Genomic DNA, 15929 nt, shown 5'->3' on the forward strand with positions numbered 1-15929 from the left:
TATTAAATATGTGCATATATTTATGGAAATATGTCACTGAAGGAGATAATGGAAATTTGCCAAATAAGGCATTATATATTTTCCTGACCAAAATTTTCGTTGTGCATGAAAAAGAATTTAATATTACAGTGGGTACACACACTACATTTTTCCAGTTATCACCGAATACTTTTGGGGGCCCTGTAATATATTTGAAAAAAATGCAGCATACATAGTATAGAAAGGTGATAGTGTAAAATCAGTATTAATAAAGGATAGTGTGAGTGTTCATATGTTGTATATGTGTGTTTAAAATTAAGTGTTCCATTGTGGTACTGATGTTGTAGAGATTAACTGCAGGACTCAAGGGAGATCACTGAGAATAGAAGAATCAAAAAGTCTTTATGGAAGAATGCCCTAACTAGAGGTATGGGAATAGAAAAATAAATTTACAAACAAATTGCAAAGATGACAGTCTAGAGTCAAGGAGGAATAAGGAGAATGTTGTTAAACCAGGTTGTGAGTATTGAGGCCTGGATTAGTGTGGTCGGAGGGGAGGGATTATAGAAAATAGACAGAGTTGAAACATTAGCCAGTTTTATTGATAATACCAAGTCTGGATAATGAAGGAGCAGAGATGACCAAGAGGCTTACATACACAATTCCTGTGGAAAAATAGGAACACTGATTTTTAAATTAAAGTGTTGGGTCTTGGTCAGAGACAGTGTAGTGCTATTATTTTTTAAACCGGGGTAGATTAAAGATGATCTCCTTTTCCCCCCAGGCTGTTTAATTTTTGTTTTTGTTTTTCTAAGGCTGTTTTAATTTTGAATCAGAAATGCTTCTCTACTTTCAAAAGAATAGCTTTAAATTGGTCTGGCATTATCAATACACATACAAATATGACGGAAGTTTTTTGTATCTTCCTTTGGGCCATCCATCACAGGAAAAACTCAACTACTTTTGTTAAGGTGACCTTAAATAGCTTGTATACATTAAATACCTATGAGTCAAGTTCCAATAGCAGATAATAGAAATATTGTTGCTGCATTAAGCAGAAAGAGGTTTAATGCATGGAATTTAGGTGCCCACAAAATCAGTGGAAGTACTGGAAAAGTAGGCTTAAGCTAGCCTGCCAGGAGTGACTCTCAGAATTAGCTACTGAAAAAGCCTGTTACAATGAGGAAGCAGTAAAAATAGAAGTTTTGGGTCCTGCCTATGTGCCAGGATCACATTACTTAAAGGCAAAATTCTAAAAATTAGGAAGCTCCTACTACAACTTTTGTCTTAAGAATTCCAGAGCTACACAACAGCTACTACGTCTGAGCCGTGTTGCTTTCCAGTAAACTCCATCTCACATTCAGAATTCCTGTGAGCAATTTGTGGAACCTGAGTTTCAGGGAACTGTAGTCATTTGATTTCCAGTGTTCGTACTGCATTAAGACACACCAGAAGAATGGTCAACTGAGAGAGCCAGTCTCCTATTGCAGATTATAAATAGATTAGTTTTTTCAGTGACTTTAAGGATTAAGGTTAATTTTTGCTTATTTTTCCTATACTTAAGCGGAAGGGAAAACATGTAAAGAAATGGGTGGATTTTTTATTCCTTAGTGTTGAAATATTTCAAAAGGGAAAATATAAAAAAGTAGATTGGCTTACTGTTGCTTTTGATTCCTCTTGTGCATTGTGCAGGTATGTACTATACTCCACCGCCACAGTGTATGTCCCGCTTTGTCAGACCGCCACCATCTGCTCCTGAACCTGGCCCTCCCTACTTGGATCACTATCCACCCTATCTCCAGGATCGTGTAGTAAACTCACAGTACGGCACCCAGCCACAACAGTACCCACCTATGTACCCACCACACTATGATGGCCGCCGTGTGTACCCTGCTCAGCCTTACACAAGAGAGGAGATTTTCCGAGAAAGTCCTATTCCCATTGAGATTCCACCTGCAGCAGTACCATCCTATGTGCCAGAATCCAGAGAGAGATACCAACAGGTGGAGGGTTACTATCCAATGGCTCCTCATCCAACTCAGATCAGACCTTCGTACATCAGAGTATGCTGGGGTTTTTTCTTTCTGTATAGATTTGATTTGATTGTTGTTGCAGTGATATGCCTTTTAGCCATGGTAGTAACCCTTTGATAAATTCTTTTTTTATAAGAAACTTCCCCCCTTCCTTTTTTACATCTTTTCACAATTTGGGTAGGATTTTTTGGTATTATTTAACCATTAAAAGGGGGGGAAATCCCTTCTTAGTTTCTATACTTTAGATAGTTTAATGAACATTTCTGTATCTACATTTGACCCTTGAGCAATGCAGGCGTTAAGGGGAACAACCCCCCATGCAATTGAAAACCCATATAATAACTTTAGACTCCCTGAAGACTTAACTACTAATCACCCACTGTTGCCCAGAAGCCTTACCAGTAACATAAATAGTTGATTAACACATATTTTGTGTGGTATATGTATTATATGCTGTATTCTTACAGTAAGGTAAGCTATAGAAAAGAAAATTGTCAAAATCGTAAGAGAAAATATATTTACAGAATTGTACTTAATGAAAAAAACATCTGTATGAGTGGACCTTTGCCATTCAAGCTTGTATTGTTCAAGGGCCAATGATATTTAGAGATTATGGTCTCTGACTTAAGAAAAAGAAACTTAAATTACCTCTTTGGGAAATCCTCAAGAGTCTTTTTGGGCAGGCATTTGTTTTGGCTTGCTTTGTTGTAGTAAGTCTTAGGATTTTCACATGTTGAGATGAATATACAAGGTGCTGTCTATTTAAAATATGTGCTAAATGAATTAATATGTTCTGAAATTCTTTTTCAGTTTTTACTAATCTTTGCATTTTCAGGAGCCTCCTTATAGCCGGCTTCCTCCTCCTCCTCAGCCCCATCCTAGTCTAGATGAGCTACACCGCAGACGAAAGGAAATAATGGCCCAGCTAGAGGAAAGGAAGGTTATCTCTCCACCTCCTTTTGCACCTTCACCGACATTGCCTCCTACCTTTCATCAAGAGGAGGTAAGCACATCATTTTTAGTCCATTTATCAATTTTTCCTCCTTCATTGTTTTGTTGCATGTCTTGTTCAAGTAATCTTGGCTGTTTCCAAGATTATGAAGATATTTTCCTGTATTTTCTTCTAAAAGGTTTATTATTTTATTTTACAATTAGATCTGTAATCCATCTAGAATTGATTCTTGTTACTATGCTAGGAGTGAAGATCCATTGTTCCCCCATAGGATATCTCCTTTACCTAGCACCATTTAATGAAAGACCATCTTTTCTCTAGTGCCCTGCAGTCATCATTACCATAATCAGGTCACCTTTGTCCTAGTCAGGTGACTATAAAAGTTTTTGGACTCTATTCTGTTTCATTGATCTATTTCATCTGTCTTTGTACTTTGTACTCCTACCACATTGTCTTAGTGTAGCTTTATAATATATCTTTAGATGTGGTGACATACGCTTTCCAGTTTTGTTATTCTTTAGTATTACCTATGCTGTTCTTAGCCCTTGCAATTTCCAACCACATTTTAGAATCAGCATGTTGATGTTCACAAAAGTATCTGCTGCAGTTTTTATTAGGATTACGTCAAATCTCTGGATCTGTGCTGTCCGGTATGGTAAGCACTAGCCACATAGTGCTAACGAGTACTTAAAATAATGTAGCTAGTCCAGATTCAGTTGTACTATAAATATAAAATAAACACTGGACCTGAAGACTTAGTATGCCCCAGGAGTAAAACACTTCATTAATAGATTTCTTAATTGCATGTTAAAAATGATAATACTTTCGATGTGTTAAATAGAATATATTGGCAAAATTAATTTCACCTGTTTCATTTTTTTTTATGTGGCTGCTAGAAATTTTTAAATTATATATGGGGGGGTCTCATTTTATTTCCATTGGAAATTGTTGTTTTAGGTCCATTAAGGGAGAAGTGACATCTTGCTAATACTGTCTTCAAGAACATTGTATATCCCCCACTTACTTGGATCTTCTTTAACTTTTTTCAGAAATGTCATAGATCATAGTTTTCAGTGTCTTGTACATCTTTAATTAAACTTATTCCTAGATAAATGATAGTTTTTGAAGCTAATGGAATCTGTTTTGAAATCTCACGTTGTTACTAATATAGAGAAATTAAATAGATTTTTCTATATTGATCCTTGTGTTCAGCATTGTTGCTGAGTTTCCAGGTTGATTCTAGTATTTGTTACTGGACTCTTGGTTTTTCTGTAGACACAGTCAAATCCTCTGTGAATAATGACCATATGACTTTCTCTTTTTTCAATTCTTAGGTCTCTTCTTTTTCTTACCTTGTTGTCCTCGCTAGGTCCTTCACTATAATGTTGAATAAAAGGGATGACAGCAGCTATTCTTGACTTATTTCCAGTCTTTGAGCAAATAGAGCTTTTAATAAGTTACCATTATGATGTTTGCTGTAGGTTTTTTGGTAGATAATCTTTATCAAATTAATGAAACTCCTCTCTCTTGCTAGTGTTAGACTTTTAATAAGTAAGACACATCAAGGATTTATTTAACTCAGTAATGAGGAAAGCAGCAGGATGGTGACGTTGATCAAGAGAAAAAGAGAGACAGGCTAATACAGTGGTGTGAAAGGCAGCGAAAAACTGAAATAAAGTTGCTAAAATAAACTGGTTAATGTACTACAGGGCTCTAAAGCATAATCTTGGGTATTAACTTTGTGTTTCTGTAGGACAGTGGTGATTGTTAATCATGACTGCATGTTGTCTTATGATCTTTTTAATATCTATGTGGTCTTTGCTTGTGTTCATTTTTCCACTTACGATATTGATAATTTTTTTCTTGGTCTGTCTTGCTAAGGATTTATCCAAAAACAATTTTTTTCCCAAAAAAACAGCTTTTGCTTTGTTGATCTCATTTATTTATTTTGGTTTGTTGATTGTATGCAGTGCCTCAATTTACTGTGTGTGTGTGTGTGTGTGTGTGTGTGTGTGTGTGTTTTAAGTCAAGTAGGTTTTCTTAGGATTGCAGTTGATCTTATGTAAGGAAAACGTCTTACATCTTTTATGTATAGAATTATTCTAAACAAGTTTACTATCTGGCATATTGACAAGTGAAGTGTGTCACATTGCATACAATAAGCAGTAATCTTTTGGGTCTATGAACATGGTCTACTAATTAAAAGGTGTTCACAGTTACCCAGCTTTCCTATCTAAACACTTTAGATGAATTTTCCATAATAATGTAGGTTAACTAGTAAAATCATAACATCTTCTATTAAGGTAATTTTACTTGTAGGTATAAACGTTACAGAGAGAGAGCATGAGTTGGGGAGAGGGGCAGAGGGGGAGAGAGAATCTTAAGCAGGCTCCATGAGCTAAAATCAAGAGTCTGAGTTGGACATGGGGCACCTGGGTGGTTTAGCCAGTAAACATCTAACTTTGGCTCAGGTCATGATCTTGCACACTTGGTGGGTTCAAGCCCTACATCAGGCTCTGTGCTGACACCCTCAGAGCTTGGAGCCAGCTTCGGATTTTATGTCTTCCTCCCTCTCTGCCCCTCCCTCACTGGTTACGTTTTTTCAAACACTGTATTTTAGAGTCCTCCTAGAACGTAGTTAAGCCATACTATTTTATCAGCAATATGACACTGCAAAAAGTAAGCTACTTTTGGAATCAAACATAATTTATCTTTGAAGTTCAGCTGTGTTGCTCTGTGAGATCTTTTGTAAATTACTTAGCCTCCCTAAACTCTGAAGCTCTGGTTCTCCATTTGTAAACCAAGTGTAATTTAAAGCCTCCTTGACAGTGTTGTGGGAAAGATTCAGGAAGACATAAGGCCTCTGTCACATATCTAGCATTCAGTAAATAATAACTGGTTTTGGTTTTTTTTTTTTTACTTCTAATAAAAATCAGAATCCTTGCTATTAAGGAACTTTATCTAGAATTATTTTAGTTACTATTTATTACCTGAGTATATCCTTACATTATTTGTGTAATCTGATTATAAATAAACTACATATAATTGTACTAAATTCATACACTATAACTGTCTAAATATATTTCAACTTTCGTTTGTATGAACTAATGTATTATTTTTTAATAGGATCATTGACTACTATATTCTGAGGTTTTGTTTGCATTTTACATTTTTTTGTTTTTTCTTTTTACTTAACCAGTTACCCTGGACGTCTTTCTTTGTCAGATACAAACTTATCTCCTTCTTTTAACATGATCTCAGGGTTGTGGGATCAAGCTCCACGTTGGGGTCTGCACTGAGTGTGGAGCCTGGTTAAGATTCCCTTCTCTCTCTCTCTCTCTCTCTGCCCCTTTCCCCTGCTTGTATGTACGCTCTCTCTCTCTCAAAATAATAATAAGAAGAAGAAATCAATTTTTTTTTTAAAAGCTAGCTGTTCTACATGAAGTTTGCATTTGGAAGAGAACTAAAGGAGACACCCTAAAAAATTTTTTTTAAATAGAGGTAGGATAAAAAGTTTATAAATAATAGAAATAGGAGTTTTTGTTGAAAATGAGTAATATTTATAAACATCAAGACCCTCTGTCAGTGCAGAAAATCAATGATGATTCAGAAAAGATATTTTTTTAGATATGGGGAAGCATAGAGCCACTTAGATATACCAAAAGCCCCTATGTTATCAGTACATCACTGTATGTATATTAGTGATAAAGTGAAAGCAGTAGTAAAGTTCTAGTCACCTATGTTCTCATGGACTTGAGGAACATTGGAGATAGTATATGTAAAAGCACTTTGTAAAACATTACGTAAATGTGAATGTTGTGATTTTAGTAAATCACATTAGACTTAGGATAGCTATTATATAATTTCAGAACTCATCTTGAGAAAATTCAGTATCTTAATCATTTTTGCTTCACAGAAACAACTTAAGGACTAGAATTTATTTATTTAAAAATTTTTTTAAGTTTCTTTATTTTGAGAGAGTGAGAACATGAGCAGGGGAGCTGGGGAAGGGTGGGGGGGTGGAGAGAATGAATCCCAAGCAGACACCACACTGTCGGTGCAGAGCCTGATGCAGGGCTTGAACCCACAAACTGTGAGATCATGACCAGAGCCATGACCAAGAATCAGACACTTAACTGACTGAGCCACCCAGCCTCCACCAGAATTTATTTTAAATATGAATTAAGGACACCTGGGTGGCTCAGTCAGTTAAGCATCTGACTTCAGCTTAGGTCATGATCTCGTGATTCATGGGTACGAGCCCCACATAGGGCTCTCGGCTGTCAACACAAAGCTTGCTTCAGATCCTCTGTCAACCCCCTCTCTCAACTAAATAAACATTTAAAAAATATATGAATTAGTGCTATTGAAGAGATTTCTGTAAAGAAGTTGTATCATCATGCACTACACAAAACATTCTCAGTTACGTTTCAAGTAGTTTTTCGTGCTCTTGTTTACCTGGACTGTTATTGAAAGAAACATTGAGGAGTGTCTGGCAAAGCTAGGGCCTGATATGTATTTGCTTAAATGCTGATTTCCAGCCAATGAAGAAGAGGATGAGCAAACCTCCTCCAATCCTGGCTTGCTTCCTTAAAGGATATTGAGATACTTGTTTTTGACTCTCTACTAACAAAGAGTAAAAACTAAACATCTTTCTTCACCTGTTTTATATTTTTCAGTCTATAAAATTCTTCTGCTGTGACACAAATAACCATCACTGTGTTGCTCTAGCATAGTGTTATAAGAAATTCCTGCTTTCTGTGTGTTGTTACTTATAAGACTCATTTCCATTATGTGTATTTTTTTTCCATCTGTAGTTTTTGGATGAAGACTTGAAGGTAGCTGGGAAATACAAAGGAAATGATTACAGCCAGTATTCTCCCTGGTCATGTGACACCATCGGCTCCTACATTGGAACCAAAGATGCAAAACCCAAAGATGTTGTGGCAGCCGGGAGTGTGGAAGTGATGGTATGTGTAGTAACTAAGCCACCATTAATGCAAATCCAGATACACCAAAAATATGTCACCCCCTGTTAATAGTGCAGACACAAATAATTGAGCTTTACTTAAGAATTTCAAGCCATATTCTATATTATGTGTTTGAATTAGGTTTAAACTGTGGGGGTTTTTTGTTTTGTTTTTCAGGTATAAAAATAAGTCTTCTAGTGGATATGTAGATAGACAAAGAAGAACATCTAGTAATTTCTGTGCAGCCAACAACCCAACAGCTATTTAGAACCAGAATTAAATTATTTTGCATAATCAATCAGGATCTTGGATTTCTTGTCCAAATAAATTAAAACTCTGAAGTTTAAACAACAAAGCTGAGTCTAGTGAACAATAGTTTTTGAGTCAGAATTGCAGCTAATAAGCTTCCAGTGGATTGTGGTACATTGAAATATATTCTACTTTTTCTGTTTTAATGTTTAACAAAAAATAATGTAACAACAGTATGTATAATATCCAAGCTTAACATATATAAATATCTGAATTGCTTCTTCATTTTTTAAAGAAATAAAGCTTTATAGAAATAGTGAGATCTTCCTGTATATACCTCCCTAATCTCCTTTTACTTCCTTCCTTCTTCTCTGGAGGTAACCTTTATCCTGATTTGAGAGTTATTCATTTCATGGATACTTTCATACTATTCCTAAAAAGTTTTGTATGCTTTTAGGCCTTATATATATTATATATATATGGCTTGCAGTCAGTCACCTTTTGTGTCTGAGATATATCCAAATTCATAGGTCAGGTTCAATCATTTTAACTTTTTATCAAATACCATTGTAAGATAACTGGTATCGTACAGTAAATATATATACAAATTATTATTTGTTCCTTTTCCTGTTAATGGACATTTAGGCTAACTTTGATCTTTTACCATTATGTACTGTGATGTATTACAATGAACGTTTTTGTGTGTTTCCTTGTGTACATGCATTAGTTATGCTTAGAAGTGGTATTGTTATGTTTAAAGGTATGTCTGGACTATTACTCTTAAGCCATTTAGCCCTTATTAGCCTAACTGAAGATCTCTAGAATATTATACAGCTTTTCCTAGACAAATACTTGTCCAGCTGCTTAAGAGAAGACCAGTTCTTAGTAATAGAAAAGTAAGACTTGGATGCTAATATCATAAATGAGTGAAATGATATCTATAGCATAACTGTGATTAAATGCCAGCCAAAAAGAGAGAAAGAAAGGGATTGGGGAGGGGGAGCAAAAAATTTGACTCTTTTATTTTTCTGTGGTGGGATTAGGGAAACATTATTTAGAAAACATCCTTTCTAAGGGCATTGGGTGGCTCAGTTGCTTCAGTGCCCAACTTCAGCTCAGTCATGATCTAACGGCTGGTAGGTTTGAGCCCCATGTCAGGCTGTGTGCTGACAGCTTGGAGCCTGCTTAAGATTCTATCTCTGTCTCTCTGTCTCTCTCTCTCTCTCTCTCTCTCTCTCTCTGCTCTTCCCCTGCTCACACTCTGTCTCCCTCTCTCTCCCAAAAATAAGCCAATATTAAAAAAGATAAAAAAGGAAACATCCTCTCTAAGAACAGGAGTGGGATGAGGTGGAGATAGACAGGAACACTTGCTTTGTACCTGGCTTTCAGAAACGGTTCTTATGTTAAGTAACAAAAATAAGCAAAATAAAACTCATTTCCTTAAGTCACTAAAGACTAAAAGTGTTTGTCATACTAACCTAGACGTAATTGAAAATCTCACAAATGGTAAAGGACAGTGTTTTTCAAGCATGCATATAAATTACCTTGGAGTCTAATTAGAGCCGGTTAAAGTGCAGGTCCAAAATCAGTAAGACTGGAGTGGGACCTGAGACTCTACTAATGAGTTCCCAGGTGCTGCTGCTGCTGCTGCTGCTGCTGCTGCTGCTGGTCCTAGAACTATAGTTTGAGTAGCAAAGATCTAGCAGTTGAATTTCTGTTCCCATTTATTTTGGCACTTCTTTCTAATTGGAATCCCTTTGAAACATCTATGTTGGCACTTATATTTTTAAGCGGTGGTTTTCTAACTATTGAGTTTTGAAATTGAGTGGGGCATCATGGGCCTTTTTTTTTTTTTTAAAGAAATAAGTTCAAATAACAATATAAATATGAGAGTACATTACATATGATAAGAAGTAAATATTTGTCATAAAATTATATCTATATATTAGAATGTGTGGATGTACCTAGTCATGATGTAAAATATATTTTTTATTGTGGGGAGTGATCAAAGGATTAAAAAGTAGTGTTTATTACTATGACAAGCAAATTATTTTAGTCCACCAGTAAGAACATTATACTCTTTTTTTTTTTAATATTTTATTTATTTTTTGAGAGAGAGATAGAGACAGCATGAGCAGGGGAAGGTCAGAGAGAGGGAGACACAGAATCTGAAGCAGGCTCTAGGCTCTGAGCTAGCTGTCAGCACACAGCCCGATGCAGGGCTCGAACCCACCAACCGTGAGATCATAACCCAAGCTGAAGTCCGACGCTTAACCAACTGAGCCACCCGGGCGCCTCCACCCCGCCCTTTTTTTTTTAACCTTACCACATAGCCGGAGGAAGTAATGTTAGAGATCTAAGTGTGGGGTGGATTTCTCATTTTACTTCTTACCAGAATGTGGAGAGTAAAGGAATGAGAGACCAGCGATTGGATCTTCAAAGAAGAGCAGCAGAAACCAGTGATGATGACCTTATCCCTTTTGGAGACCGACCAACCGTATCTCGGTTTGGGGCCATCTCTCGAACCTCGAAAACAATATATCAGGGTGCTGGTCCAGTGCAGACTATGGCACCTCAGGGAGCTCCCACAAAACCTATTAACATTTCAGGTAAGAATCGTAGGTAAACTGATCTACAGGTTCATACTCATGACCTTCAGCACCCTCCCTACTCCCTATGTGTGATCAGTGCTTTCCATAATCTTCCAAGACCATAATCTTATAAACTCTTCCAGGGAATTATCCCCATAGAAAAGTAATTGTAACCCAGGGAATTCTAAGGGTATAGACAAACAGATGAAGATTACCTGTGTTTTTGTTGTTTTTTTGTTAGCTTCATTGCTATTATTAAAATAATACATTCTCATTTTTAAACATTGAAACACTTACAAGGGCTGATTATCTTTCAGTGGGGGGAAAAACCATCAATGCCCTCTTATCATATTGGTAGACATCTTTCCAAAGAGCTGTGTACACACAATGCCTATGCCTTTTAGATTATGGCCACCTTCAAAGAGTCGACTCTGAATTGCATCATAGCACCGTAAACTATTCTCTTGTAGATTATAGTCCATATGGAACCCACAGTGGCTGGGGAGGTTCTCCGTATTCACCTCATCAAAACATACCTTCTCAGGGACACTTCAGTGAGAGGTAGGAGTCATCCTTTTTAGTTTTACAAACCTTTGAAATTATTCAGCTTTCTTACTTGTTTTACTTGTCAATAATTTTTATTTATTTACTTACTTATTCATTTACTTATTTTTAAATGTTTATTCATTTTTGAGAGAGAGAGTATCCGAACCAGGCTCTGTGCTGACAGCAGCAGGCCCGATGTGGGGCTCAAACTCGCGAGCCGCGAGATCATGACCTGAGCCGAAGTCGGATGTTCAACCGACTAAGCCACCCAGGCGCCCTGTCAATCATTTTTATATTTTTCATAGCTAAGTAACAGTTTTATGTTGGAACAGTAGTAGATCAAACCTTGTTTGTTTTCTTTAATTTTTTTTTCAATTGAAATATAGTTACACAAAATATTACATCAATAATATATTTTTTAATAAAGTTAAAATTTATTTCACCCTTTCTTTCCCACGCAAGGGACAGAATGTCCATGTCAGAAGTAGCCAGTCATGGAAAACCCCTTCCATCTGCTGAGCGGGAACAACTACGACTAGAATTGCAGCAACTAAACCATCAAATTAGCCAGCAGACCCAGCTACGTGGACTAGAGGTACCAGCCTACAGATATTTTTTTCATTCCATTTTTTGAAGTGTTCTCATAGAGGTTTTAAAAGGAAGAACTTTGAAGGTACTGTGAACCAAAAAACTTAAGGTCTATTTCATAAAGAGTTAGTATAGGTCTCCATTCTTCCAAGAATTTAAATACTTAAGAGTTCAGTGTGGGACAATAGGAAATTTAGAATTTCTATTCCATGAGAATAGAAAACAGGGAGCTTATGTTCCCTGATGGCACATTTAACATATACAGTTTTTATCAACAAATGCCTTTAGCTTTACATCTGTTTTTATTATTTTTTAATTTATTTTTTAAAAGTTCTTTAGATATTTATTTTTGAGAGAGAGAGAGTGTGAACAGGAGAGGAGTAGAGAGAGAGGGAGACACAGATATGAAGTAGGCTCCAGGCTCTGAGCTGTCAGCACAGAGTCTCACACAGGGCTTGAACTTCCAATAGCAAGATCATGACCTGAGCCAAAGTTGTCTGACTCAAAGTCAGTCTGCCGACTGAGCCACCCAGGTGCCCCTAATTAATTTTTTTAAATCTTTATTTATTTTGAGGGAGAGAGAGGGCACGTTGGCACATGCGTGTGCAAGCAGGGGAGGGGCAGGTTGAGAGGGAGAGAGAGAATCCCAAACAGGCTCTGAGCTCTCAGCACAGGCAGACCCCAGTGCGGGGCTTGATCCCATGAACTGTGAGATCATGATCTGAGCCGAAATCAAGAGTCAAACACTTAACCAACTAAGCCACCCAGGTACCCCAACATTTGTTTTTAATTTCTCATATTTCTTTTCTCAATTATAAAAAGTTTCTCTTATTCCCTTTAATCCTTGGCATTTATTTACAAATGTTTAGAAAGTAGAAGCTTAGTGGGGCACCTGGTCAGTCAGACAGTTAAGTGTCCAACTCTTGGTTTAAGCTCAGGTCATGATCTCATGGCCGCCCTGTATTTTGCTCTGTGCTGACAGTGTGGAGCCTGTTTGGGATTCTCTCTCTTTCTACGTCTCCCCCATTTGCGTGCGCTTTCATTCTCTTTCTCTCTCTTAAAGTAAATAAAATTTTTTTTTTTTTTAAGTAGAAGCTTAGAACTTGGACTTAAGCATAGCCTCTGTATAACAATTGTACCTTTCATTAATAGTTTTTTCAATTTATAAGTTGCTATCATATATCCTGCTTCCCTCTTATAATATATCTTCATAGGTCTATTAGGGCAAGTGGTATAGTCCCGCTCTTCTGGTTGAAGGATAGGAGTTTCACAGAGGTTGAAATACGAATCCAAGTCTTCATACTCCATATTCAATGTTCTTTCCATCACACTGCTTGACACTTAAAGAGAAAAAAATAGGTGAAAACCAAGAATTTTAAAAAGCCTTTTAAGTGCCATGTAAAGAAGGCTAGGTTTTGTTAATATTACCCTTTACATGAAGCATAATCTTTGACTTCAGTAAACTGAAGGCTTTCTTCTGATAAATACATTTTCCCCTTCTGGAGAAAAAAAACACTATTAGAACATTAGTCTTTACTTTCTACCAAGACCTTTAATAAGTAAGGCATCTCCTTAGAAATTAAATTTTTTTGGGTGGGAAATAAATTTTTAACTAATTCTATCTTAAACTCTTATTTTTTTTTTCAATGTTTTATTTATTATTGAGACAGAAACATAGCATGAGGATGGGAGGGTCAGAGAGAGAGGGAGACACAGAATCCGAAGCAGGCTTCAGGCTCTGAGCTGTCTTAGTTGAAATTTATAGATCAGTTTTCTGTTCCAAAAGAGTATGTATCAGCAGCATTTGGAAACTTGACATGTATTTACCTCGTTATGGTTAAAAATCCTTGCCATTACTGAGGTTTCATTGAAGTAAATTGCAGGATTTACTTCAGAAAATTCCATTAAAAAGGAGGGAAAGATGTACATTTATACTTGGTTTTCAAATAAGTGCAACTTATACCTAAGATTAAATTACTCTTTACTAAGTTTAAGTCCCCTATGTTTTCATTTTAAATTCAGATGGTACTCAGACCGTGCTTTATCATTGCATCATTTTTATTGCAAATATCTTAGTGAAAAGCTACTTGAGGCGTGGTCTGGAATTGGGCCTGGTCATTCTGTGCATGGTGTGAAATGTGTTGAGTTGTGTATGTGCTTGGCTTTATGCACTAGGCTGTTAGTAACAGGCTGGTGTTGCAGAGGGAGGTGAGCACCCTGGCAGGCCAGTCCCAGCCCCCACCACCTCCTCCAAAATGGCCTGGAATGATTTCAAGTGAGCAGCTGAGCTTGGAACTGCACCAGGTGGAGAGGGAAATCGGGAAGAGAACCCGGGAACTGAGTATGGTGAGTATTATGGTGGGAAAAGGTGTGGCCAGAGGTGTGGGGGGTGGAGGGGGGGGGTGCTGTGGGAGGGGACAGGAGAGCCTCTGTGTAGCACCCGGCTCTAGGCTCCTCACTAGAGCTCATCATCCAGAGCACTCCAATGAGGAATTAATACTTAGAATAAGTCTTATGAAGATGGAATGCCTCCCTGTTTTATTCATTCCTCTCATTCCCTTTTGGTTTGAGTGTATTCTTTGTCTCAATGACTCTGCATTATGAAAAGACTTTCAGGGAAAACAGGTAGTTAATTGGAGGTTATTAAATTACTGTTAAACATACTGACTAGGGAAGCAGAGGGAATGGTGTTTAGGATTTTGTAATACCATCATGTTATGTATAATAAAAACTTGTATTCACAAATAGCATTCAGTTTTTATAGCCCTTTGGTTATTGCAGACCTGTTTGTTATGAATGAAGTGCAGTTTTCACATTCCTCCTTGAGGAATTCTATCCATGAATGTGCTTGGGGGTTGCTTCTTAGCTCACTAATACTGATTCTGGTAAATTGTCTATCTCCTGGGTTGGAACCGTCCCCCAGGTTGCATGGTAATTGACCTTTTTTTGCATACTTTTCACACTCATTCTAAGCAGATGAATGGGGCGTTTTGTTTTTCTGCTTCCAATAAGTATATTATAGGTAGTTATTATATTTTGGCTTGCCCTTTCTAAGTCATCCGTTTTTCTAACTTGAGGCATTCTCCCCCTTGTTTTCTAGCTTGTTTAGTGAGCAAGTGTAGTGTGTTATTATGTATGTCTCTCTCAGGCTGCCTGTTTCTTTGGTCGTTTCATAAAAACTGAAGATGATTTATGAATCATCAATGTGTATTATCTGCATTTGGTCTTCTTTCATTAGCACCATTAAATAGCAGATAATTGAATTTACTTCTTTTTCCAAGGAGAACCAATGTTCTCTGGACATGAAAAGCAAATTGAATACAAGTAAGCAAGCCGAAAACGGACAACCAGAACCACAAAATAAGGTTCCAGCTGAGGACCTTACGTTGACATTCAGGTAAAGAAAGGGACATTTTCGTAGTCGCATATTACTCAGTCCTGACAGAAGTGCCCTCATAAATATGATTTGATTTTTAAAATATTATTCTGTGTACATTGAGAAAAGAATATTTTTGTATAAGTTTAATTATAAAACTTATTTATTTTTATGAGTTATAAAACTTATCTTAGAATCCAGAATTGAATTATCTGTTAATACCTAAGGAATGAATTTTTCTGGTTCCATTTCCTTCTTTCCCCTGTATTTTAATTTACTTAAAACCAACATACACACTTTGGTGTATATATTTCCGGTCCTTTTAAAGCGTATGGGTATTTAGCCTCTTTCAAATCCACCTTCCACACCATTTCCCCCTCCCCTTTTAATGTTTATTTATTTTGAGAGAGAGAGAACCAGCATGGGGAGAGGCAGAGAGAGAGAGAGAATCCCAAGCAGGCTCCGTGCTGTCAGCACAGAGCGCATGCGGGCGGGACTTGAAACCACGAACTATGAGATCATGACTTGAACTGAAACCAAGAGTGGGGACACTTACCTGACTGAGCCCCCCAGGCACCCCTCCTTTGGGTATTTTGGAGGCATTTGCTGCATAGTCCTGAGTTGCCCTCCTGGTGAGAATATAAT

General features: G+C 37.0%; 1 protein-coding gene across 2 annotated transcripts in view; it reads left to right on the forward strand.

The window, feature by feature from the left end:
- Nucleotides 1–15929, forward strand: part of RC3H1 (ring finger and CCCH-type domains 1) — an 80818-nt gene that overhangs the window by 63799 nt on the left and 1090 nt on the right. The window contains exons 12-19 of one of the 2 annotated variants that reach the window (XM_039242385.1): nucleotides 1672–2042; nucleotides 2848–3015; nucleotides 7782–7934; nucleotides 10579–10792; nucleotides 11245–11335; nucleotides 11783–11915; nucleotides 14084–14254; nucleotides 15190–15305. In XM_039242385.1, the coding sequence (XP_039098316.1) occupies nucleotides 1672–2042; nucleotides 2848–3015; nucleotides 7782–7934; nucleotides 10579–10792; nucleotides 11245–11335; nucleotides 11783–11915; nucleotides 14084–14254; nucleotides 15190–15305 (1417 nt within the window). The remainder of the gene's footprint in view (nucleotides 1–1671; nucleotides 2043–2847; nucleotides 3016–7781; nucleotides 7935–10578; nucleotides 10793–11244; nucleotides 11336–11782; nucleotides 11916–14083; nucleotides 14255–15189; nucleotides 15306–15929) is intronic. The other variant, XM_039242386.1, reaches the window with a different exon arrangement.

Source organism: Hyaena hyaena, unplaced genomic scaffold (assembly GCF_003009895.1).
Source record: "Hyaena hyaena isolate Hyena2069 unplaced genomic scaffold, ASM300989v1 scaffold_209, whole genome shotgun sequence".
Classification (NCBI taxonomy): Eukaryota; Metazoa; Chordata; class Mammalia; order Carnivora; family Hyaenidae; genus Hyaena; species Hyaena hyaena.